The 25510-nt window shown below is 38.7% G+C and overlaps 2 protein-coding genes across 12 annotated transcripts in view; both read left to right on the top strand.

Annotated features, from left to right (window-relative positions):
• Positions 1–25510, top strand: part of RGSL1 (regulator of G protein signaling like 1) — a 158876-nt gene that overhangs the window by 49097 nt on the left and 84269 nt on the right. For 6 of the 11 annotated variants that reach the window (XR_007148082.1, XR_007148083.1, XR_007148084.1 and 3 more), the window contains exons 1-3: positions 14755–14779; positions 18368–18450; positions 21555–21629. Coding sequence is in view for 8 of the 11 variants with exons in the window: in XM_047840165.1 (XP_047696121.1) it covers positions 14767–14779; positions 18368–18450; positions 21555–21629 (171 nt within the window). In the remaining 3 variants the exon portion in view is untranslated. Of the gene's footprint in view, positions 1–14748; positions 14780–18367; positions 18451–21541; positions 21630–25510 lie in introns of those variants that run through there. The other 5 variants (XM_047840169.1, XM_047840167.1, XM_047840166.1 and 2 more) reach the window with 2 other exon arrangements.
• LOC125155192 (transmembrane epididymal protein 1-like) lies at positions 3586–4359 on the top strand. The gene has a single exon (XM_047840179.1). It carries the CDS (start codon positions 3586–3588, stop codon positions 4357–4359), a length of 774 nt encoding a protein of 257 aa, XP_047696135.1.

Here is a 25510-nt window from a genome sequence, read left to right as displayed (position 1 = left end):
TGTCCTAAAGAAAAACTCATTTTGGCATTTGGAGAGGCCAATTGCAAATAGCTGTCTTCCTACCTTCTCACCCTAAAGTGGACTTAATAGACATCAATTCGTACTTACCTACACAGCACTTCTACCTAGTCTTCTTACTTCTGTAAAAGCAAATTAATATTGGGGCACCTGGGTAGCTCAGTCAGTTGAGCATCTGACTTGATTGCAGCTCAGGTCATGATCCCAGGCTGGTGGGATCAAGCGCCGCGTCAGCCTCCATGTGGAGCCTGCTTGAGATTCTCTCTCTCTCTCTCTCTCTCTCTCTCTCTCTCTCTCCCCCTCTGCCCCTCCACCCCACTCATTCTCTCTCTCTCAAATAAAAAAATTAATATTCAGTAGATAAAAAATAACATTTATAGACTACATGTAAACTCTACAGAGTTGGGATACAATCAACACTCCTGTGGTCCCCACCAACTATAAGAACAGAAAACCATTGTTATTTTCCATGCCTCTGCATCTCTCTCAAATCTATCCTATTCTTCCCCTCTGGGGGGTAAACATTTTCCTGAATTTGATTTATGTTCCACATATGTGTTCACATTGTTTAGTTTTGTGTGTTTTTGAACTATATATATATATATATATATATATATATATATACACACACACACACACACGTGTATATACATACAGTATATATATGCATACAGTATATATTCTTTTGTGACATTCTTTTTTCATATAAAATTATATTTTTGAAGTTCCACATTGGTATCAGTCAGAGTTCCTGAGAGAAGTAGAACCGATAGATGTATACATATAAAGGAGATTGATCATGAGGAAATGGCTCATGTGATTATGGAGGCACAGAAATCCCACATTCACTGTCTCTAGGTTAGAGACCTTGTAGTATAATTCCAGTCAGAGTCTACAGGCTTGAGAGCCAAGGGAACTGATGGTATAAGCCCCAGTACATGAGCAAAAGAAGACCTATGTCCCAGTCCAGTGTACAGGCAGGAAGAAAAAGGGATGAATTCCATCTTCCTCTACCTTTTGTTCTATTGAGGTTCTCAACAGATTTCATGAGGCCACCCACATTGGGGTGGATAATCTACTTTACTAAATTCAAATACACCCAGAAATAATATTTAACCTGGGCACCCTGTGGCCCAGTCAAGTTGTCACATAAAATTAACTATCAAAATGTTGTTGACTATAGCTGTATTTTTCATTTTTCACTTTTACTTCTCTATCATTTTTATTTTATAAAAAAAGTTTATCTATACATTTTAATGTTGAAAGACATTTTGATTATTCCTCCTTCTCTCTGCCAGTTATACACAGTGCTGTTATGGAGATTCCTAAATATGATCCTTTTATGCATGTATGAGAGTTACTGTACAGTTTATACAAGTAAGGATATGTATCTTCAACTTTACTACATAATGCCACATAACATCAAATTCTTTAACAAAGTGTATCATTTACATTTCCACTAGCAATGTATTAATCATTCTATTTATTTCACATTGTCAGACTGTTGTCAAGCTCATTTTTGTCTATCTGGTACATGTGAAATGATAACTAGCAAGCAAATGGGACCTCAGTCCTATGGAATTCTGCTACAACCATGTGAACTTGGAAGAGGACTCAGCTTCAGCATGAAGTGCAGCCTGGCTGTCACCATGACTGTACCTTGTGAGACTCGTGAGCAGAGGTCCCATAGAGATCTGTCTTGCATCTTGACCCACAGAAACTGAAATGAATGCATGATGTTTTAAGCCACTAAATTAAATTGTGTTAAATTGTTACACAGCAACAGATGACTAATATGTTATTGGATCCATGGAGAAGGAAATAAAATTCAAATATGCTAATTAGTTCAGCTGTGAACAGAATTGATATAATCTATGAAAGATCTGAGAGCTGTTTTCTTTGATTAAAAAAATTTTTGCTGAAGGGTTTAGATTACTCTCACTGGATTAGGTGCTCGTCCCTTGTCTGATCTGTGACTGGGAAAGCAGGATTTATCAGAAAATGATAGCTCCCACTAAACCCCCAGGGCTTGAGGAGACACTTCCCAGGAGATTTCATAGTTAAAACAACAATAGAATTCTATCATGCGAATGCAATTGGAAAAGGCAATTAGAAAAGACAAAAGTGTATATAAGAGAAGATTATTTTTTCATTACTGAAGATAACATGATTATATAAAATCATTTGAAAATTAGTAAGAGCAGTAGCTACATGCAACAAGACGATTAATATGAAGATCAATATAAAATTATAGTTTTTTATATTTGTAAAACTGATAAAATAAAATGGAAGATCCATAGATAGTAGGAACAAAAGAGAATTTACCAATAAATAAACCAAAATGGAAATATATAGGAGCAATATGACACAAATTTAACTTGAGACATTCTTGTACTTGATTGACTGTCATGAAGGGTAATATGACCATTACATTCTAACTCAATGCTTATTTCATGAGAGAAAATATTTGATGGCTAATTCACACTAGGTTACTAGCTTAATAGGATCTTCTTTCTTTTTCAAAAAAAACTTTTAATGTTTATTTATTTTTGAGAGACAGAGAGAGACAAAGCACAAGCTGGAGAGGGGCAAAATGAGAGAGAGAAGCACACAGAATCTGAAGCAGGGTCCAGGCTCTGAGCTGTCAGCACAGAGCCTGTTGCTGGGGTCGAACACGTGAATTGTGAGATCATGACCTGACCTGAAGTCAGACACTAACTGATTGAGCCAGCCAGGCACCTCAATAAGATCTTCTTTCTTACCAGTACCTACATTTTACTCAGTGATCCTCAAAATTTAGTGTGCCTAAGAACTACCTGGGAACGTTTCTTGGAATGCTTATTACAAGACACCACCCCCAAGAAATTCAGAATCAGTACCTCTGAGTAGAACCTATTCACCTGCATTTTAACTTGGAAAAACATTGCTTCAGCCCAAAGGAAAGAATCTCAGGTGGTGGCATGTCATTTCTGATCTGGAGATCAGCAGGAGATTCTCAGGAGTGAATATCGTTCTGGTAATCCTCAAATAACATCAGAGTAGCTGGATATTGTGTAGGTTTATTTGTGACTCTTAAGACTGTTTATGCCCAGGAGAATACATTTATTTATACCTAGTAATTATATGAGATTATATGTGAGGAGTCTTAAGAGATATGCCAGACATTGTGTATTCTCCATGCTTTCTCTCAGTTCTTTCTTATGTTCTGTGACTTTGAGAGGGAAGTAAGGAACGTCAAGGACAAGTAAGAGAGGCAAGGGGGGCCTTTAGCATAATCTCCAAGAACTGCAGATGCCCAGGCATTGTGATGGTGAATATGCTTATTTCATTGGCAATGGATGGTTAGCTGTCAATGAACCAGAGCAGAAGACCAGAACGGAAACCATGACACCCACCCCACCGGAAATTTGGGTTTCCTCCAAAACCATTTCCCCTCTGTATGTAGATGCAATGAGCTGGAGAGAGGATATAAGTAGACTTCAGGAAGCTCCCTCCACACTCTAGAACCTGAGGTGACCATTTCTGAGCTGGTTGTCTCTGCTTTTGGTCAGACCTACCTTCAGTCCCATGGGAGGCTTTGAAGGTCATTTGTACCCCGGACTGTCTCTCTTCTTCTATGGACTTTATCATGCACGACTAGTCTCCAGGGCCCTGATATGCAACTACCCTGTCCAGTATCTGCCACGCCATCCCTGGAGCAAAGGAAGATGGGCAAGGCTGAGACAAATACACTATGTTGGGCTGGTGAAGATATTAAGTGCCTGCATTTTAGTAGCTCAAGAGCTGCATAACATACATGGACAGTTTGTACTCATCAGCAAGATATATCATCAGAGAAACTTTTTGTACCGCAAACAGTGGCAGCATCTCACTCTATATATTACCTTCTTCCTGAGCGGGTGTGTAGATGTGGTGAGCCAGAACGTGCTGCCCCAGAGGTGTGCCGCTCTGGAGCAAGGTGCCCAAGCCCTGGGCATGTTTCTGTTTCTGCCTCTGATGGTGTCTCACATGCAGGACTCAGAAGGTGTGGAGCTGCAGTCTCACATCCTGCTCACTCAGGCCATATTCCTGCTGGCGTTGGTGGTGATCGCAGAGCTGTGGGCCCCTGATGTGCTGCAACTCTGGGTGATGAAGGCCTTTTTTTATATGATGACAGGCTCTTGGCTGATTCAGATAGGCTTTATGCTGTACAAACCAATTTCTGGCTATAAATGGATGGATGATGACAAAAACAACATTATATTTGTCACCACCTTCTTCTGCTGGCATGTGGCTTCCATTGCCATTTTGATGATCTGGGTCTATGGCTTCTCTTTTTTGTGGTATTGTTACATTTGTTGATGTTTGAACCTGGGTAAGCCAGGAATGGTTTCTGTCACCTGCACATTCTGGAATACCTGGAAGAGAAGTTGTGGGAAGTGCAGGTGTCAGAGAAGATGACTGAGGCAACAGACTCTGCTGGGATGGGCATACCCTTCACCCCTTCTGGCTTTTCTTAGCCTCATTTGCTGAGCAGGGTGCAGAGGCAAGGCAAATGAAACACAAGAGATATGTGACTATGACCTTCATTCTCAGCTTCCCAACTATTTCCCCCACCTCCCTACTCTCTCCTCAACTCCAACCAAGGCATTCTGCTTGCCTTGCTCCTCTCTGTATTCTTCACATCCCTCCCAGGAGAGCATGAAAATAAATGTACTATATCCTGTCTTTGGGTCTTTATAAATATCCTCACCCACCCCATAGCATACTGAGCCCTAGTTACATTTAGTACATCATAATAATTTACCCATGATAATAACCACCTCCTCACCCTTTCTCTCTTCAATACCCATACTAAATCTAAACTGTTATTTTCACTATAAATAACTCAGAGAACTATTGTTTAATTCTTTCCTTAGGTTATGATTTATCAAAGAAATCCTTTATTTTCAGCTTTAATGAGATATACTTAATATAAAAACAATCACACATATTTAATGTATGCATTTTGAGGAGTTTGGACATATGTGATGCCATGGTAACACCACCACAATCCTTGAAGGCAATTTCTTCTGCAGGGTCTATCAGAACAGAGCAACACCTTGCACAGAGTGAGGTCTCAAAAGGACTCATGTGCTTCCAGAATTTATCGATCGGTCTCCCCAAGTGTAGAGTCTGTCAGATTCTTCTCCCTGGGTAGATCAGCAATCAGCCCATTGCTCTGTACGCACCTCAATCAATTTCCAAGTAGCAGACTCACCTGGAGCCAATCCTTTCTGGTTCTTACATGTAGGAGAATTCAATGGCTTATTTATTCCATGAAATTTTCTTTTTGATCCTCACAACTGTCTTATCATGTAGGTTCATAGATGATAATCTAAAACCTCAAAGGGTTAAAAACTGGCTCAAGGTAGCCAGACATTTAGCTATGTCACATAATGCTATATCTGAGTGTCAAGGGAGGTCGAATTCTGAGTAGTAAAGTTAAATTGTTGGCAACTTGCAAAAGAATGTCTTTATGCCACCCGTTATGCTTCTTTCCCTGCCACCCCAGGATACGAAGAATATGTCAAGCTTCCCTTACTCTTGGTCATGGCTATAATATCCAGGCTTAGGACAGAGTGAGGCTGAGGCAGGGGTTCTAGGGGGTCATCATCCTTCTAGTTTCCCTTTTTCTTCTGGTTCCTAGGAGAACTAGACATACCCATCTTTCTTTGGTTCTGGCCTTACTCTTGTTAATTTTCTTGCTCAAGCGTTAAAGTGTAGCAGGGATGAATTATTGTCTGGTCATGAAGGTTCTCTACTCTATGGTTTGGGGGGCTTGTGAGCATTCTGAGTTGCTGCAAAGGGGGAGGTGCTTCCCAGTGTCATTTTGATGGGGGTCAGCAATGTCTCTGAATGTGCCATGGCATGCATGTGACCAGCAGGCAGCTCTCCATGGAAGGCTTACACCTTGCGCCAGTGGGATATTTGATCAGGTAACAATGCTGCTCTCCATTGGAAATAAGCAGTGGTCCCTGGGGTGGAATAAAATATTTATCAGGCATTAGTTTAGCTTCTGTGCCTCTCCTTGGTTTTGGTGACCAGTGGAGGTATGCAGTTTTCTCTGTAGGTTCTGCCCTGTTCCTGGTTGTCACCTCTGGGTCCCATCCCCTTGTTTCTCCCCAACAACTTGGGTATTTTTCAAGCCTTGCCTAGCTTTGCAGTCCCTCCTTCCTAAAGCCTAGTTGAACCTCCTCTAGTGTCCTGAGATTGGGAAGGTAGGGAATCTGTTTTTCCTCTACACTCTTTCCTAGTGATATGGCAAAATTCTGTTTTCCAATTCATTCAGGCCTCCTATTTTTGTATTAAGGGCATAATTTGGATGTTTTTAACCTAAAAATTGACTCTTCTTTTTTGCAATTATAACCCAACCTCATCTTGAGGCAGTCTTTCATTAATTGGGGGTAAAGTTATGTAAATAACTGTTTTTTACAAAAAAAGCCAAAATATTAATATTTTAGGATATTGTCTCTCTGCAAAGGTAAAAGTTGAAGAGATATCAAAGCCACATGTCGACAGATCTGTCCATTTCTGAGTACTTTCTTTTGAGGTCCTGTTAGACACTGATGAACTAATCTCTGGTAGTAAATTAATGCCTCCAAATATTATTATGTCTCAAAATATGTATTTTTGAGGTAAAATAATAAATATTAGCAGGGTCCTACAAAGCCACAAAAGATTATTACTGAGGCCTAATATAATGGTGGAATGGACAGGCCTGGTTGGATGAAAGGATCTTTCTGTATTCTTCACATCACAGTAGGTATGAGTACTCTGACAGTAATCCTAATCACTTTGGGATGTAAGACCAACTGAAGATAAATTTAGAAAACAAACAAAAAACCAACCCAGAGCTGTATAGTTAAAGGTGTGATCTTCACTACCATCCACCAGAGGGCATCATCTTTACATGAACCTGGAAAGGCAAATGCTCTCCATTCAGTATTTAAGCATAGATTTATAAGAAATGAAGTGATGAAGAGCAGGGCAGAATAATACATACATAAGCAAGTGTCTGTCGAGGCACCCAGTAAACATAATGAAGATCTGTTTGTTTCTTGTTAACCTTAGATATGTAGACATGAATAAGCATACAATTCAATCAGTAGATATAGGTTATATGTAGATAGATACATGGAAACATAGGTACATAGATGCATAAGTTATATAGATATATACATGTATGGATAGATATCCATACATATATATATCCATGTATATATATATATATATGCATATATGTATGTGTATGTGTGTGTCTGTGTATGTGTATTTGTGTGTGTGTATATCTCAAAACAAAACAGTGTCACAATGCCCTTTGAGTTGAAATGGCTTCTTAGAAACTTTATAAAAATAGTCAAAATGCTCTTGTTTAGCTCATCACATATTAGGCATGCAATAAATAATTAGCAAATGAGTAAATAAAGTATGTAGTAGAGGTGTAGCATAGATGAAATGTTGGTTTAATTCTGATCTGGGTTTTGATGGATAAGTAGGAGTTTGTTAGATGAGTTCAGGCAGGAATTCTGAGGTCTTGTATGTTCTTGTGCTCAGACTCCAAAGCTCAGCAAACACAAGCTTAGCAGTGCAGTTACGGGATTTCATAGACTAGTGATAACAGAAAAAACTACCAACCTCCTGCCCCCTAGAGTGGGTGGCTAAGGAAGAGTCATACAAAATTGGTTTTTTTGGAAAGTTTAATAATTTACTTCTCTTTTAAAAAGTTTTTTGATGTTTATTTATTTTTGAGAGAGAGAGAGAGACAGAGCATGAGCAGGGGAGGGGCCAAGAGATGAAGAGACACAGAATCTGAAGCAGGCTCCAGGCTCTGAGCTGGCAGCACAGAGCCCAATGCAGGGCTTGAACTCACAAGCTGTGAGATCATGACCTGAGCCAAAGTCAGACACTTGACAGCTGAGCCACCCAATAATTACTTTTCACTTTGAAGGCAGAGTATTATTAATGGGCTCTTACTAATTGAAGGGGAATGTTTTGCCAAAACAACAAAAATACTTGCAATTATTTATATTGTAACCAGCATTCAATATATTATAGTATACATTTAATATACTAATTATTAAATTTTTAGATGACAAAATTATTTATAAATATAATAATATTATTTAAAATTGCTATCATTGTTCATTATCTTTCAATGAAGTCATTTGGTAGTTGGTAAATAAAAATTTCCTAAACAGATACCATTTCCAAATTTTTTAGTTAAAACTCCTTAGACATTTCATATTATGAAATAAGAATTAAATTTATTAAATTAAATAAAAATTTAAATTTACCCACTCAACCAAAATAAGTAAAATTACCATCACCAACTTATTGAGGCTTCTCTGTCCGAAACTCAGAATTTTAATACATATTTTAGGTCAAAGAATATAGGACCAATAGGAACTAAGGCCAACCCTAGAACTGTAGGACAGAGTCCTTTGTGTGATCACATCCATGAGGTTTATTTTTTTTAAACCTGTAGTGAGGATTTAACTAATCACCAGTCACAAAAGATTGTACTTCTTATAACTCAGTATCTTTCCTTAAAATCAATTGTTAAATGGATTATTTAGTGGAAAGTGTTAATTGTTAAATGGGTTATTTCCAGTATTTATTCTCTTTCTGTATTACGGTAATATAATGTCACCAAGACCTAATACATACTAATAGAATTTTAAACCCTTTACACAGGATGAAATTGCACCTCCCTTGACTTTAAAATTTTATGTATTGCATTGGCCACCATTCTGAAGTCTTTGATTGGAATCTATTATATCAGCAAAGATGATAACAATTAGGGATAAGGCATAAATTCTACATCTGTATCTTTTCCTTAGGTAGCTAACCAGAATCAATAACAAACATGAAGTTCTGAATCAGAAGGCACAGTTATGCCTAGGAGAAGTTATTATTTGTCAATAATATATCGAAAGATTTCATAATTTAACACTTGGACAATGACTCTATGTTATTTGCTCTGTCTCTCCCTTACTCTCTTTCAGTGTCCCAGTTCCTCAATCAGACAATTTTTAGGTTTTTATATTTGTGCAGGACTTAAAGCTTCCCATATTGCCTTCACATCCATTTCTCAGCTGAACTGAAAAAACATTATCAAACATCTACTAGTGCCAGGCACTATAGGCACAAAGATGAGTTGGATGTAGAGTACCACTTCCTCTGTGCCATTTCCTTTCAGCCAAGTTAATCTAAATCCTTATTATTGTGATTTATTTTTCCACTGTTAAAATAGGATGCCAGTTTGAGAGAACAGATTGCCACTATTTCAATTCATTGCTATCCAATTTTATATTTGTTTAATAACCTTTCTAAGTCCCTTTCCAAATGATCCCATCCTCTGCAACCTTGTGACTTTTGCATTGCTAAACTTAGCTTCCAAGAGTTTTGGAAACTATTTGATATTATTTTGACAAGCAACATCTCCTAAACATTCTGTCCACTTAAAACAACAGCCTACAAGAGCCTTGACTTCACTTTCTCTGAAAAGCTGTAAGGTACTTGGTTATCTGATTAAACAATTCTTCCATTTCTCTGGTTCTCTTTTCATAGGAAATGAATATTAAGATGGAAGACCATCACCTCTATAAACCCTAATAATTTAGCCAAAAGCTACTGAGAGGAGTCATTCAGAGTCATACCCTAGAGAGGGTTAAAAGACTTGAAAATTCTAGGATTGTTGGGAAACACGTTATATCTAAAAACCCCTGTTGTCCCATAAAAGAACTTGGGAAGTTGGAAGGAATATTAATAATGAGCTACCAATAATATGTCATTTACAGTTGAAAAGGCGTTATGCTTTCTTTAATATATGTAAAGACCAGATACTATTTTTAAAAGTGATTTTGATTTTAAAGTGAAGAAAGTAATTATGTCTTGATGTTTTATGTGTTCCAAGAGGAGTTGGTAGCCTACAATATTTCTTCAGTCAATTATCAATGACCTCATTTGTTAGCATAACACACACACACACACACACACACACACACACACACACACACCTTAAGAGAGTTCAGGGTGAAGCTCTACATAGCTTGCTAATCTCAAGTTATGCCTTAGCTTATCACCTCCTTTGGAAAAGAGCTATCACAACCTAGGCCAAAAAAAAAATCTTTTAGGTCTCTTCTTAAAAGAATGGCAATATATAACACTGATATCTACCCACATTCCTTAATACAGTGTGCTTTCAGACTTGTCTTCAATGAAGCTGTATGAATACACTCTCTACTCCTGATCACTGCCCCACCATCTTCCCCACAGCTTGAAGAGCTTGACTACTGGAGGCACTAACAACCAAATGGAGTGTTGTCACTTCAACAGTGGCAAGACTAAAAGCTACCATCACTGGCTAGAGGCTTTTGCATGGGACTTGGATCCCTGACCCTTTCAAGACCTTCTAGTTTCCAAAGGGAAAGGGAATTAGATATCTCCCAAACTTGTGTGATAATAAGAATCACCTGGGGTACTTGTACATTATCAGGTCCTTCCTCTGATGATTCTGATTTAGAAGGGCTGGGTGGGGCTCAGGAGTCCATATATTTTACAAGTGCCCCAAGATGATTATTATTATCAGGCAAATATAGGAAATACTGGTATTTGAATTAGATAGACTTGAGTTCACATATCAGCTGTGATATTTAGTAGCCTTGTGTTGGGTCAGATCCAGAATGCCATGATTTCCCAAAGTTCTGGGTGTCTCTTTTACCACAGTGCATCTTTACCCTGGAAATGGCAGCACATCTCTTTAGCAAAGATTAGGAAAAAGATTCACAATAAATTCTTGCAAAAATATTGCACAGTTCTTCCTAAATAGTAAAATGCTTTCTTTTTATTTAAGAGCTTCTGTGTCTGACTCAGGACTGAAAATTGAATGAAGGACCTGATTAGACTCCTATTTATATTAATTCATTCACTTCACAAATATTTACTGAGCACTTTCATGTGACAGAAACTGCTCTAAAGGTTTGGGATATATCATTGAATAAAACAGCCAAAAATCCCTGCCACCATGGAGCTTATATAGTGGCCTACCCACACATTTTTCCAAGGGATCCCATGATCAATAGCCACCACAAGGAATTTGTGGGTTGGATCATTCTGATACCCACACTGCCATAGCTGCTGTTATGATATTCACATATACTTTGTCATTGGTGGTGAGCACAACCTCCCTTTTATTTTATTTTATTTTATTATTATTTTTTAATATATGAAATTTATTGTCAAATTGGTTTCCATACAACACCCAGTGCTCATCCCAAAAGATGCCCTCTTCAATGCCCATCACCTACCTTCCCCTCCCTCCCACCCCCCATCAACCCTCAGTTTGTTCTCAGTTTTTAAGAGTCTCTTATGCTTTGGCTCTCTCCCACTCTAACCTCTTTTTTTTTTCCTTCCCCTCCCCCATGGGTTTCTGTTAAGTTTCTCAGGATCTACATAAGAGTGAAAACATATGGTATCTGTCTTTCTCTGTATGGCTTATTTCACTTAGCATCACACTCTCCAGTTCCATCCACGTTGCTACAAAGGGCCATATTTCATTCCTTCTCATTGCCACGTAGTACTCCATTGTGTATATGAACCACAATTTCTTTATCCATTCATCAGTTGATGGACATTTAGGCTTTTTACACAATTTGGCTATTGTTGAGAGCGCTGCTATAAACATTGGGGTACAAGTGCCCCTATGCATCAGTACTCCTGTATCCCTTGGGTAAATTCCTAGCAGTGCTACTGCTGGGTCATAGGGTAGGTCTATTTTTAATTTTTTGAGGAACCTCCACACTGTTTTCCAGAGTGGCTGCACCAGTTTGCATTCCCACCAACAATGCAAGAGGGTTCCCGTTTCTCCACATCCTCTCCAGCATCTATCAGTCTCCTGATTTGTTCATTTTGGCCACTCTGACTGGAGTGAGGTGATATATGAGTGTGGTTTTGATTTGTATTTCCCTGATGAGGAGCGATGCACAACCTCCCATTTAAATCAAAGCTCATTTTCAACTAGAGCATCTTCTTTCAGCATTTGTGGCCATTCCCACTGTGCCACTACTGCTGGCACCCCACCATTGAGCACTGGTTGCCATAGGCACCATCATGCATAGTCTCTCATTGCCTTTCAGATTTTGAGTCATGCCTCCAAGATGAAAAGTTCTGGATGGAGTCAAGGACAGGTGTCATGCTCTTGCGGCCAGGACAGGAAGATTGACCCAAATATGACAAGTGGTCAGAAACTGAGTGACCAATACAAAACTACATAAAACCCCACTAAATTCACTCTCTCTTGACCCCACTCAGCGTTCAGGACCCTCTTTGGGCTAATTTACAGGTATCCTAGGACATTGCAAAGAAAGATCCAAATGTGGTCAATCAGACCCAAAGCCTGGACTACCCCAAAATGAGTTACCTATCCTTGAAGTGAACAAGATCTTAATTCCCAAACCCGTTTAAGGCAATAAAAAATGAGTAACAAAATATAATTTCCATATTAAAATATTCTAAACATTTATTTTACCACAAGTTGTTCTCTGTGAACAAACTCATGCTCCAACTTGCAATCAACATTTTAAACCTTGGTAAACTGGAAATATTCTAGAAAATTCGTCTGTCTCCTTTCTTTTCATTAATGATTGTTTTTTATTTCTAGGACTGTTTCTATGTAGATAAAAAAGGTTTCTGCTCTTTTCCTTAAACTGGTCATGATAGCACATAAATAGGCCTGGCCCAGTTTACAGTTGAAAAATTTTATACCATCTTGAAAAGAGTTAAAATGAAAGACAAATATAACTTCTTTCCCATATTGCCTCTTGCCTGCTTCTGTCTTTTCTGGAGTCACTGGTCTAGAAGAATGGGGGACTAATCTGGATTAGAAACTTTTGGGTCAAAATTAGTCACAGAAAATTTCAAGTTGTTGCATATGCTATGATATGATGAAAAATATTAAATGGCTTTGTTTCAATCTGCTGGTAAACAATTAGATATACAGGATGGCTTTTTCTAAGTAGCTCCTTTCCATCTAGATAGTGTCTACTTCTTTTATAACATCTGCAGGAAAGAAGTCTAATTAGACATGTAAGGATGCACATAAGAAGTAGTAGGAGGAATTATACAGAAAAATAAATCATTGTGAGGGAGTCCAAAAGGCTTGTTTTTAAGTCCGCTCAAATGCATTTTTCATGTGAAAAGTAGGTTCAATTTACTAGCATATTTGAAACAACATGGCCTCCTGAATCAAAATGGCAGAGTAAAATCTCAGTGTCTCACTTAACTATCTTTCAGTAAAAAGGAGGTAATAATCTCTAGTTTCCAGGGGTAAGAATTAAATGAAAACAAAGTATAAACACCTAGTCTAACTTCTTGCTCATGGAAGGCATTCAACTAATGTTTATTCTATACCTTTAAACGCCAATGAATTATAAAGTAACCAACAGTCAACCAGAGAAGAAACTGTCTGGGAAGAAGGAAAGGGAGTGGAAAACACACTTGTATATTAGGTTGAATTTGCCAGTTTATCTGAAAGATAAGTCATTAAACATTCACTGAGTAACTGTTAAATTTCTAGAAAGATATTAGATCCAAAAGACACATTAGAAATAAATGTGTTATGCTAAGTGAAATAAGTCATACAGAGAAAGAGAGATACCATATGTTTTCACTCTTATGTGGATCCTGAGAAACTTACCAGAAGACCATGGGGGAGGGGAAGAAAAAAAAAAAAAGAAAGGTTAGAGAGGGAGGGAGCCAAAACATAAGAGACTCTTAAAAACTGAGAACAAACTGAGGGTTGATGGGGGTGGGTGATGTGTATTGAGGAGGGCACCTGTTGGGATGAGCACTGGGTGTTGTATGGAAACCAATTTGACAATACATTTCATATTAAACAAAAAGAAAGAAATGAACAAGGGGCACCCGGGTGGCTCAGTCAGTTAAGCTCAGGTCATGATCTGACTTAGGCTCAGGTCATGATCTCATGGTTCATGAGTGTGAGCTCCGCGTCAGACTCTGTGCTGACAGCTCAGAGCCTGGAGCCTGTTTCAGATTCTGTGTCTCCCTCTCTCTGCCCCTCCCCTGCTCTTACTCTGTCTGTCTCTCTCAAAAATTAATAAACATTAAAAATTTTTTAAAAAGAAAGAAAGAAATTAACAGGGGGTGCCTGGGTGGCTCTGTCGGTTAAACATCCAACTCTTGATTTCAGCTGAGTTCATGATCTCATAGTTTGTGAGATCAAGTGCCTTGTTGGGATTTGTGCTGACAGCGTGGAGCCTGCTTGGGATTCTCTCTTTCTCCCTCTCTCTCTGCCCCCCCCACTCTCTCTCTCTTTCTCACAAAATAAATAAACATTAAAATGAAAGAAAGAAAGAAAGAAAGAAAGAAAGAAAGAGAAAGAAAGAAAGGTTCTTGCTTCCCTGAAGCATAAGGTCAAGTTAAGGAGACAGCTAAAACTCAGGATCAATAACTGGACAACTGGTAACGAAATTGTATGGACTAAAAGCCTAAGTACAGGAAAAGTCTGGTATATTTAGGAGATCCAGAAGATCAGGTAACAAAGTGTTATCTTCAGATTGAGTGCCCAGAGATAAAAGAGCACTTCCTGATAGAATCTGGAACCCCTTAGAGGGGGTGTCACTGTGTGTTCATATGGGGTGGAGTTCTGTTGACTGGGGACTAGTTCTGTATCCTTACTAATCACAGTGGCAGGGAAAGCATGGCAACATGAGCAATGCTGGTAAGTCTCTAAAAGGGATGTCTCTGAGACTTTTAGCCCCCCCTACATAAGGCAAACCTCTCACCTTTCCAGTCTCAACAGATCTGAGTCATTCAGGGATACCACCTATGGCTTTTATGTTATTCATGCCCTTTGTTTTCCTTTTCTCTTCTTCTCCTCCCCAACTCCCATCCCCACTGTATGCCAACTGATCTTTGAGGATAGGACAGAGCCCCCTTCATAAGACAAGTGAGACAACTAAGAAGGAGGAAGAAAAATGCAGATTGGGCCATCATGTGTCATGTCTCCTCCAGGGAGAAGGCTAGCATGAAGTTTGGGGTTATCCAATTATTCCTTTTGTTCCCAAGTTAGCATTATTATTGTATGGAGTGAATGTTGAAGGCCTTCCCAAATTATTAGGAAGTTACAAAGCAAAACAAGTAAGAAGGGGAATATATGGAAAGACTTGTTTCTATACCCCATTAAGACAGTCTTGTTAATGGCAAACCCTGTCATAGTCAAGCCCCTTGTCACCAACAGTGACTGTAGCTATGGGACACAATCATTTGGGAAATTTCTGCCAAACTCCACTTTCCTGCATTCAGATTGTCTCAATAATCTTATTAAGAAATCCATGCCATTGAGGAGGGCACCTGTTAGGATGAGCACTGGGTGTTGTATGGAAACCAATTTGACAGTAAATTTCATATTAAAAAAAAACTATGAATTGGGATCATAATTTAAAAAAAAGAAAGAAATCCATGCCAGTCTTTATCAGTGATGAACAAACAATTGAACAAAAACTCAAAAGATTAAAGATTTCTTGGAAGAACGATTCATTTAACTTTTATAGAACTTAAACATTATCCAAGCACTTTTACTGGCTAGGGGAAGAAAGATGAAAAGCCAAAGTTCCTCCTCTCATAGGGCTTAGTCTACTGAGAAAGACAGATACATAAATGAAATAAATGCTGTTTCAATAAATGAAAACAGCAACTGGTTAATTATAATAATGGGAGATGTAAGTAATGGTGCAGGGGAGGTAGTGATTGATTTTACCATTTACTTGGTTCACCAAGGTTATATGTTAACCAGTTCTTGACGGATGACTAGCAATTTGCAAAGCACACAGGTTGAGAGGACATTTCAGGTGCTGTGAATATGGTAACAAAGACATGAAGGTTGGAAGTGAGAGGACATAGTATGTGCAGGAAAGCACAATATTTTGGATGGCAAATAGAAGGCAGCATGGTATGGTGTAGTGGGAGATGATGCTGGCAGAGAACACCAAATCCAGATATGGTGAAGCCTTATATTCTCTAGGATACTGAGGAGTATTTGAAGGGCTTTAAAAATAACAACATTGGAAGATTATGGTGCCGGTGTGTGGAAAGTGCTTGGAAAGGAAACTTAGGGAGATCACATAAGAAACTGATGCCATAAAGTCAAGGTGAGAGATGATGGGAGCCTGAAATAAGACAGTGTCTGTAGAGTTGGAGAGGAAAGGATAGATTTTAGAAATCTGTAGGAAGAGAGACCACATAGCATGGTCCTCCATTGCCTATGGGAGTGTTTGAGAGGGAGAGAAACAGAGCAAAGGAGGAATCAAAGATGATTTTCAGGGGGCGCCTGGGTGGCTCAGTTAGTTAAGTGTGTAACTCTTGATGTTGACTCAGGTCATGATCTCACAGTTTGTGAGTTCAGGCCCCACACCCAGCTCCACGCTGACCATGCAAAGCCTGCTTGGGATTCTCTCTCTCTCCCTACCCCTTCCCTGCTCACACTCTCTTCCCCCTCTTAAAATAAATAAACAAACAAACAAATAAATAAATAAATAAATAAATAAAATTTTCAGAAAAAGATAATTTTCAGGCTTCTGGGGTGCCTGGGTGGGTCAGTTAAGCGTCTGACTTCAGTTCAGGTCATGATCTCGCAGTCTGTAAGTTCAAGCCCTACATCAGGCTCTGTGCTGACAGTTCAGAGCCTGGAGCCTGCTTCAGATTCTATGTTTCCCTCTTTCTCTGCCCCTCCCCTGTTCATGCTCTGTCTCTCTCTCTCTCAAAGAAAAAAAAAAAAGATGATTTTCGGCTTTCTGATTTAGACATTTGATGAGTGGCAGTTCCGTTAACAGAGATTAGGAATAAAGGAAAAAGCAAAATGATCAGATCAGTTTTGAAAATGTTGAGATTGAAGTTCTGCTGGATGTCCATGGAGCGATGTCCCATAGCTCATTGGATATTTAGAACTAGAGCCAAGGAAAGAAGTCTGGCCTGAAAACATAAATTTTGGATTATCTATGTGGAATAGATGAAGTGGATCAGGAAATGATTCTAAAAAGAAAAGCAGAGGTCTCTCTAGCAAAAGGCAAGAACTGACATCAATTCTGTTACAATAGTGTTTGATTGTCTGGGTTCCTATTTCTATTTCTATTACACAAAGACAATAACCACCAAGTGTTGTCAGGAAAAGTGATGGAGGGGATTGTTTAGTTTTCTTATATTATCATAACTGCACTCCAGCAATTGTGAATGGCACTGACGATTCTCACCAGACATCTAATAGACCAAGAGATAGGATTAATATAGTATCTATGTTGTTCATTTTATAAGTCTTTTATTATAAATTTTGGGTACACAATGGGGAAATTCCGAGCATTGATAAAACAACTGGATTATTCACTAGTTGAATATTGGGAGTTAAAGAGCATAGAGAATGAGTTAGAGCAAACTTAGAGGGGTCACCTAGTCCACCTATGGTTGCTCTGCTTGGCTTTGTGATAGTCAACATTCATCTCCTCAGATTAACTTAGGCAGCACAATGATCAAGCCCTAGAGGAGTAATAAATACTTTGCATGACCAAATAAGTATTCAAAAAAGATTTTGTTGGGCCCAAATCAACAAGTTGAAAATCAACTGGAATAAATGTAAATTCCTACCCTTGGTTTCCAAAAAATGACTGCATAAATAAAGGATGATGGAGTTAATAGTGTAATGTGAGAGCACCCAAAGCTAATCTCATGTTTGGCCACACTAATAGAACATACAGTATGGGCAAAGTTGTCTCATGTTCTTCCCTGGGAAGCATGCAGAGTACTTGGGTTGTAGGTGCCACTCTAGCCACAGAGCGAGGACCCAGATAGAAAGGAGGCCATGTGATGAACGGCTGAAGAATTGCTTAGTGACAGACTAGCCAGAAGGGTCAGAGGTGAACAGAAGGTTGTGATGTTTTTATGAATATGGAAGCACTGTCCCCTTTAAGAGGATTTAGATGAATTCTGTTGAGCTTCAGAGGGCAGAATTTCTACAAATGGAAAGAAGATAAAAGAAGGTGGTTTACAGTAGGAAAATCTTCCTAAGCATTTCATCTCTTCATAAATGGAATGGGTAGCTCTATGAAGCTGTGAGCTCCCCACAGCTGGGAGTATTTAAACAGAGTGACATTGCAGAGAAGAGTCCTGGAGAGAGGTAAAAATCAAGTTAGATGACCCTAAAGGTCATCAAATTCTGAGATTTGACCATGTGACATGATCCATTCTCTTGCTTTGTTGTCTCATCCTGAATGCAACCCTGGTTCATGAGGTGTGGTTTTTTTTTTTTCTCCCCATATAGAGATAATCAGTTCTACAAACCTTATAATTCTGCTAGAGGATGAAATCTTCGCCGATTTTTTCAACACATTTCTTTCTCTCCCGGTAAGTATTCCCAGAATTAAATTCAAATGTTTCAGCAACAGCTGAATTGTGAATCTCACTGAGCTGAGTGCATTTTTAAAAGAATAAACTTCTTACTAACTCAAAACCTATTTTAACTTGAGCAAATAAATATAAACAGAATCTCCTTTAAAATCTCTAGGAGCTTCCCATTGTTGATAAATTCCAACTCCTCAGCTTCCTTAATTGCCTTTGCCTGTCCACATTTATTTCCCATAACATCCTCTGGTACCCAGTGCTGCATTGATAGCACCTGTATCCTCATAGAGTACACCTGGCATTTTCTCACCTCTGCACCCCTTCTTGGCTGTGTTGTTAGCTTTTATAGTTCCACCTACGAAAGTCTTAACCATTTTTCAAATCTCTGCTTAAATCCTGTTCTTAAGAAATTCCTATCTTCTCCTAATTAGAACTTATTTCTCCCTGCCTCTGTGCCCCTTGGCACTTTGCAACCCTCTTGTGTTGTACGTGTGTGTGTCTCCTACTGAACTGTGAGATTGTGGATTCCTGCAGGACAAGGACCATGGATTATTTATTCTGCTCTGCTCCCCTTATCAGGTGTTTGGCCAGAGCAATTGTTGAGCTGTTGACTGAAACCAAACATATATTTTCTCAACCTTTGCAACTAAAATAAATCTCGAATGTCAAAATACTCTTAGAGCCAAATCTGGACTAATCCCACATCTTTTTTCATTTAAGTTTTTGGTTATATTTTAAGGTTCGCGCCTTATAAATTGTGGCTCAGTGTATACTTTTCCATAGAATACCACCTATTAAAGTGTGAAATTCATACAACTGGGAAAAAGCCACTGTGTACTACCCTACAAAATTTATTGGGTAGTTAGTTACTTTGTGCCAGTCAGTGGGCTTAGTACTGGGGATGCAAATATTAACGATGCTATCACTGTTCTCAAGAAATTCCTAATGTGCGAGAGCAATATTTAAAGTGAGTGCAAAAAGGGTTGTGGGTGACATGATAGGAATATCTAGAAGGCACTGGAGTACAAGTGCATCAGAAGGAGAGACCACTTCTACCTGGTAGGTCAGGAAAGACTTCAATGAATACGTGACACAAGCCAAGTCTTTAAAGAAGACAATGTAGCTGACAATTGGCTGGGGAAGAAAATGGGGAGGGAAATGTGGATAAAGAGGTAGGAGGAAAAGAGGTATGAGGAAAAGAGGAGATGTGGACAAAGAGGTAGGAGGTAGGAGGGTCGACTATTAAGATGCAAAGGACTTATAGACAGAACAGAGTAAGTAAAGACACCAAGGAAAATAATCCCACGGTACTTGGGGAGAAACACTAAGCAACTAAGGCTGAAGAAAAAGTTGTGAGAGGCAGACACAGCAAGAGATAAAACTGCAGGACAGGCTAAGCCAGGCCTCTCAGAGCAGTCAGGCCATGCTTAGGAGTTTAGACATCATCCTGAAGGTCATGGAGAGCCATTGAAGGGCTTCAAGTAAAGGAGTAACATTATCAGACTTTCGTCTGTGCAAATTATTTCTGTAGAAGTCTGACCACAGGTTTGGCCATTAGGGGACCATAATGGAGGCGAAGAGAGCAGTTAGGAGATTGTTTCAGTGGTGAGGGTTTAAAGGCAAGAAGATAAAGAGAATGGAACAAATTAGAGAGATTTTTAATAAAGAAAAATATAGGACTCTGTCACTGTTTGAATGTCAGGGAGAGGTGGTAACAAGAAGGGAGGAGTCGGATGCCTGATGGAAGGTGGTGCCACTGTCTTAATGAAAGTTTGCAGAAGTAATCTTGGGGCATTGTAGTTAGTCAATTTATCAACACAACTTAAGCAGTCTATAATAATGTTCTAGAAATGGCAAGAATGATGTGGGAACTAGAATTCCAACCAAGAATGTAAGAAAGTCTTGGCCATTTAGGTAGCTGTGGTTTATTTAGAGAGACAGTATTAGTTTATGTTGAATACTGCTGTCAATTTACAAATTTTGACCATTAATTTCTATAAACATCCTGTGAGATAGACACCAGAAGTTCAATGACTTGCCCAAGAACACATGGAAAATCTGGGGAAGTCTTGGAGCTCTCTAAAACTGGTATGTTTTCCACATTGGCCTCATGCCCTCTGTGGTGCAAAGATCACATGGTGAAACTGCTTCCATGCACTACTCCTACAGAATCTCATGACTCCTTAGTCCCCCCATACATCTCATAAAGGCAACTTCGCATGCCAGACAGGGCATGTCATGTCAAACCCTGAGTGCAGACCAGTGAGGAGTCACTAAGGACTGAGCCTCCTTCACAGGCTGATATTTGTAAAGTACAATCAGTACCACTGCCTTCTTTATATATCTCATATCCAAGGACAAAGGGGACAGAAGGAGAGAGCCTCAGACTGACAAAATTTGGAGCTGACAGTCTTGGAGAGATGGAGGCTGACATCATGTTCTAAGAGCTCAGCCAGAAGTTGAGACTTCAGCCCCTCTAGTTTTTCACAAATGATGTGGGGATACTTTGAGACATGTTGGTACCTATGTTGAGACTGCTAAGCTTAAATACCTACAAACATAGAAGGCCTTGCCCATCAGTCTCAAAGCTGGTTGCCAAGGTCACAGTCCCTTCTCCAAGAAAGTAACCTAGAATTATTTATAAATTTTGGACATTCTTAATACCACCACTAAGAAATTTGTACCTCTAACCCTCATATCCTTAGGCCCCTCTACTTTCTCCAGTTCAAGAACTTAGGCAAATCCAAAGCTGTTTCTCTTTATAAAAAATGTTTCCAACCTTTGATCTAACTCTCTAAACCCATGCAGAAGTGAATAATGTAATACAAAAGTAAATACCTTTTAATATAATGCTTTGGCCTTTGTACACAGGCAAGATAACTTCCAGGTTGGGTCAGAGTTGACCCCAAAGATCAATGAATTTGCAGTTTAGTCTATTTTGGGTGTTTTTCTGCAAGGCAGGTTGATTTAATGGAATGAATTTATGAATTAATGTCTCTTAGAATAGGAAATCAATGGAACCCCCTTCCCCTGAGCTGCAGTTGGACTGGGACATATTTATGAAGAGAAGTTCTACCCCTCTGGCATTTCCTAGCTTTCTTTTGCAGGTCTTTGGTCAGACACCATTTTATGCTGTTGAAAATTCACAGTGGAGCTTGTGGCCAGAAATACCTTATGACGTGGTAAGATTCTTGAATGGCAGAGGGTTTGGGTTAGGGGGAGAGGGAACTAAATTTGAAGTGTGGCATGAGAGAGGGAGAGGTAAAAGGGAAAGGAGGCCCAGAGGGTGACTCTGGAAGAAACTATAAAGCAGGTGAGTAGGACAAACAGCATCAAGCCAGCATAGACATTTCTCCTTTTTTGTGTTTTTACCACTTGGACAGACAATTGTTGGTGAATTCTCTCCTCTATCTTCTAGTCTATGGCCAGCAAATGATACCATTTTTCATGTCCACTGTGATTATTGGGTAGGAAATGCTTGGAACACCATTTAGAAGAATTCTGGGGCCATACACAAGCAAGAAAGAGTCTGAGAATTGATTGGCAATGCCTGCCACAGGTGTGGGGTAGGAAGTGGCAGTGCATGGTCCACTTAGTGATTATTTGCATTATAAGTTATAGATAAAGATAAGGTACCACTATGCAATTCTTAATGACTATCCTGCCATTCTCCTTCAGAAACATGTCCTTCTCCCAATCTTTTTTTTCTCTTTATAACTGTCTTCCTTGTCCATTGTCTTTCTCTTCTCCTTTTCCTCCTTCTTGTTCTCCTTTCCTACTGTGTAGACCTTAGACTTATGCATGCTCTACCAGTGGCATGTGGGATCAGAAAGATCACTCTAAGCTACACTCACAACAGATTTCATTTTTCTCTGAGACCTGAAGAGCTGAGAAAGACACTCCACTCTGAGTCTTATATTTGATTTCCCTAGAAAAACCCTGAAACGTAAAATCCTTATTTTCTTGAAAAAGAAGAAATAACCACCAACACTACAGAAGTCATAAGAGGTTACTATGAAAAATTATATGCCAAAAAATTGGACAAACTAAAAGAAATGGATAAATTTGTAGAAGCATATAATTTCCAAAACTGAATCAGGAATAAATAGAAAATCTGAATAGAACAATTACTAGTAAAGAAATCGAATTGGCAATCAAAAAACTTTCAACAAACAAAAGTCCAGAACCAAATGGGTTCACAGGCGAATTCTACTAAGCATTTAAAGAAGAGTTAATACCTATTCTCCTGAAATTATTCTAAAAAATAGAAGAGGAAGGAAAGTTTCCAAATACCTTTGTTTCTACAAGGCCAGCATTACCTTGATACCAAAACTAGACAAAAACACTACAAAAAGGGGGAATTACAGGTCAATATCTCTGAGGAACATAGGTACAAAAATTCTCAACAAAATATTAGCAAACTGAAATCAGCAATGCACTAACAGGATCATTTACTGTGACAAATGGGATTTATTTTATGGATACAAGGATGATTCAGTGTTTGCAAATTGATCAACATGATACACCACAATAACAAAATGAAGGATAAAATCATATGATAATCTTAATAGATGCAGAAAAAGCAGTTGACAAAATTCAATATCATTCATGATAAAAACCCTCAATAGAGTTGGTTTAAAAGGAACATACCTCAGGGACGCCTGAGTGGCTCAGTTGGTTAAGCAGCTGACTTCGGCTCAGGTCATGATCTCGCGGTCTGTGAGTTCGAGCCCCACATCGGGCTCTGTGCTGACAGCTCAGAGCCTGGAGCCTGTTTCAGATTCTGTGTCTCCCTCTCTCTGACCCTCCCCTGTTCATGCTCTGTCTCTCTCTGTCTCAAAAATAAATAAAACGTTAAAAGATTTTTAATAATAAACAAAAGGAACATACCTCATCATAACAAAGGCCATATATGACAAAACCACAGCTAACATCATACCCAATAGTAAAATCTTGGGAGCTTTTCCTCTAAGATCAGGAGCAAGACAAGAGTGTCCACTCTCACCACTTTTATATAACAGTACTGGAAGTTCCAACCACAGCAATCAGATAAAAAACAAATAAAAGGTATTTAAATTGATGAAGAAGTAAAACTGGCACTATTTACACGTGACATAATACATATGAAGCCCTAAAGACTCCCTCAAAAAAAAAAAAAAAAAAAGAAATGAGTCAGCTAGAGAAAGACAGATATCATATGTTTTCACTCATATGTGGAACTTGAGAAACTTAACAGAAGACCATGGGGGAAAGGAAGGGGGGAAATCGTTATAAGCAGGTAGAGAGGGAGGCAAACCATAAGAGACTCTTAAATACAAAGAACAATCTGAGGGTGGATGGGGGCGTGAGGGAGAGGGGAAAATGGGCGATGGGCATTGAGAAAGGCACTTGTTAAGATGAGCGCTGGGTGTTGTAGATAAGCAATGAACCACGGAATCTACCCTAAAAACCAAGAGCACTCTTAACACACTGTATGTTAGCCAATTTGACAATAAATTATATTTTTAAAAATGTTAGAAGTAATAAATAGATTCTGTAAAGTTTCAGGATACAAAATTAATAAACAGAAATCTGTTGTGCTTCTGTACACTAATAATGAAATAGCAGAAAGAGAAATTAAGAAAACAATTGCATTTACAATTGCACCAAAAAGGATAAGATACCTAGGAAGGAGGTCAAAGACCTATACTCTGAAAACTATAAAACACTGATGAAAGAAATTGAAGATGACACAAATGGAAAGACATGTCATGTTCATGGATTGTAAAAATTAATATTGATGAAAGGTCCATACTACCCTAAGCAATCTACAGATTCAATGCAATCTGTGTTGCAAAATACCAATAGTATTTTTCACAGAACTATAGAAATAATCCTAAAATGTGTATGGAACAACAAGAGACTCCAGAAAGCCAAAGCAATCTTGAGAAAAAAGAACAAAACTGAAGATATCACAATTCTATATTTTAAAATATAAAGCTATAATAATCAAAAAAAGTATGATACTGACACAAAAATAGACACATAGGATAGATCTATAGGTCTATCCATAGGAGATAGAGCCCAGAAATAAACGCACACTTATATGGTAAATTAATCCATAACAAAGCAGGGAAGAATATACAGTGGGGGAAAAGATAGTCTCTTCAATAAATAATGTTGAGAAAATAGAACAGCTACATGCAAAAGAATGAAACCGCTTTCTTATACCGTACACAAAAATCAACTCAAAATGGATTAAAAACCTAAATGTAAGACCTGAAACCATAAAAATCCTGAAAGCAAGCATAATCAGTATTCTCTTTCACATCAGCCTTAGCAACATATTTATGTATATGTCTCCTCAGGCAAGGGAAGCAAAAGGAACAATTAACTATTGGAACTACCCCAAAGTAAAAACCTTTTTAAAAATTTTTTTATAATGTCTATTTATTTTTGAGAGAGACAGAGCATGAGCAGGGGAGGGGTAGAGAGAGAGGGAGACACCGAATCCAAAGCAGGCTCCAGGCTCTGAGCCATCAGCCTAGAGCCCCATGTGGGGCACAAACCCACGAACCGTGAGATCCTGACCTGAGCCAAATTTGGACGCTCAACCAACTGAGCTACCCAGGTGCCCCCAAAGTAAAAACCTTTTGCACAGCAAAGGGAACCATTGGGAAAACATAAAGGCAACCCAGTGAAAGGGAAAAGATATTTGCAAATGATATCTATAATAAAAGGTTAATATATATAAAAAAGAACTATATAACTCAACACCAAAAAAAAAATCCAATTAAAAATGGGCAGACTTGATTGGACACTTTTTCCAATAAAGATGTACAGATAGCCAACAGACACATGAAAAGATGTTCAATATCATGAATCATAAAGAAAATGCAAATCAAACCACAATGAGACACCACCTTAGATCTGTCAGAATGACAAGAAATAACAAGTGTTGGTGAGGCTGTGGAGAAAAGGGAACCCTCGTGCACTGTTGGTGAGAATGTAAATTGCTGTAACCACTATGGAAAACAGTATAGAGATTCTTCAAAAAATTAAAAATAGAGCTACCATAAAATCC

This window comes from Prionailurus viverrinus, chromosome F1 (genome assembly GCF_022837055.1).
Source record: "Prionailurus viverrinus isolate Anna chromosome F1, UM_Priviv_1.0, whole genome shotgun sequence".
Taxonomy (NCBI): domain Eukaryota; kingdom Metazoa; phylum Chordata; class Mammalia; order Carnivora; family Felidae; genus Prionailurus; species Prionailurus viverrinus.
The sequence above is the reverse complement of the archived record's forward strand: the minus strand, read 5'-3'. Positions and strand labels throughout refer to the sequence as shown.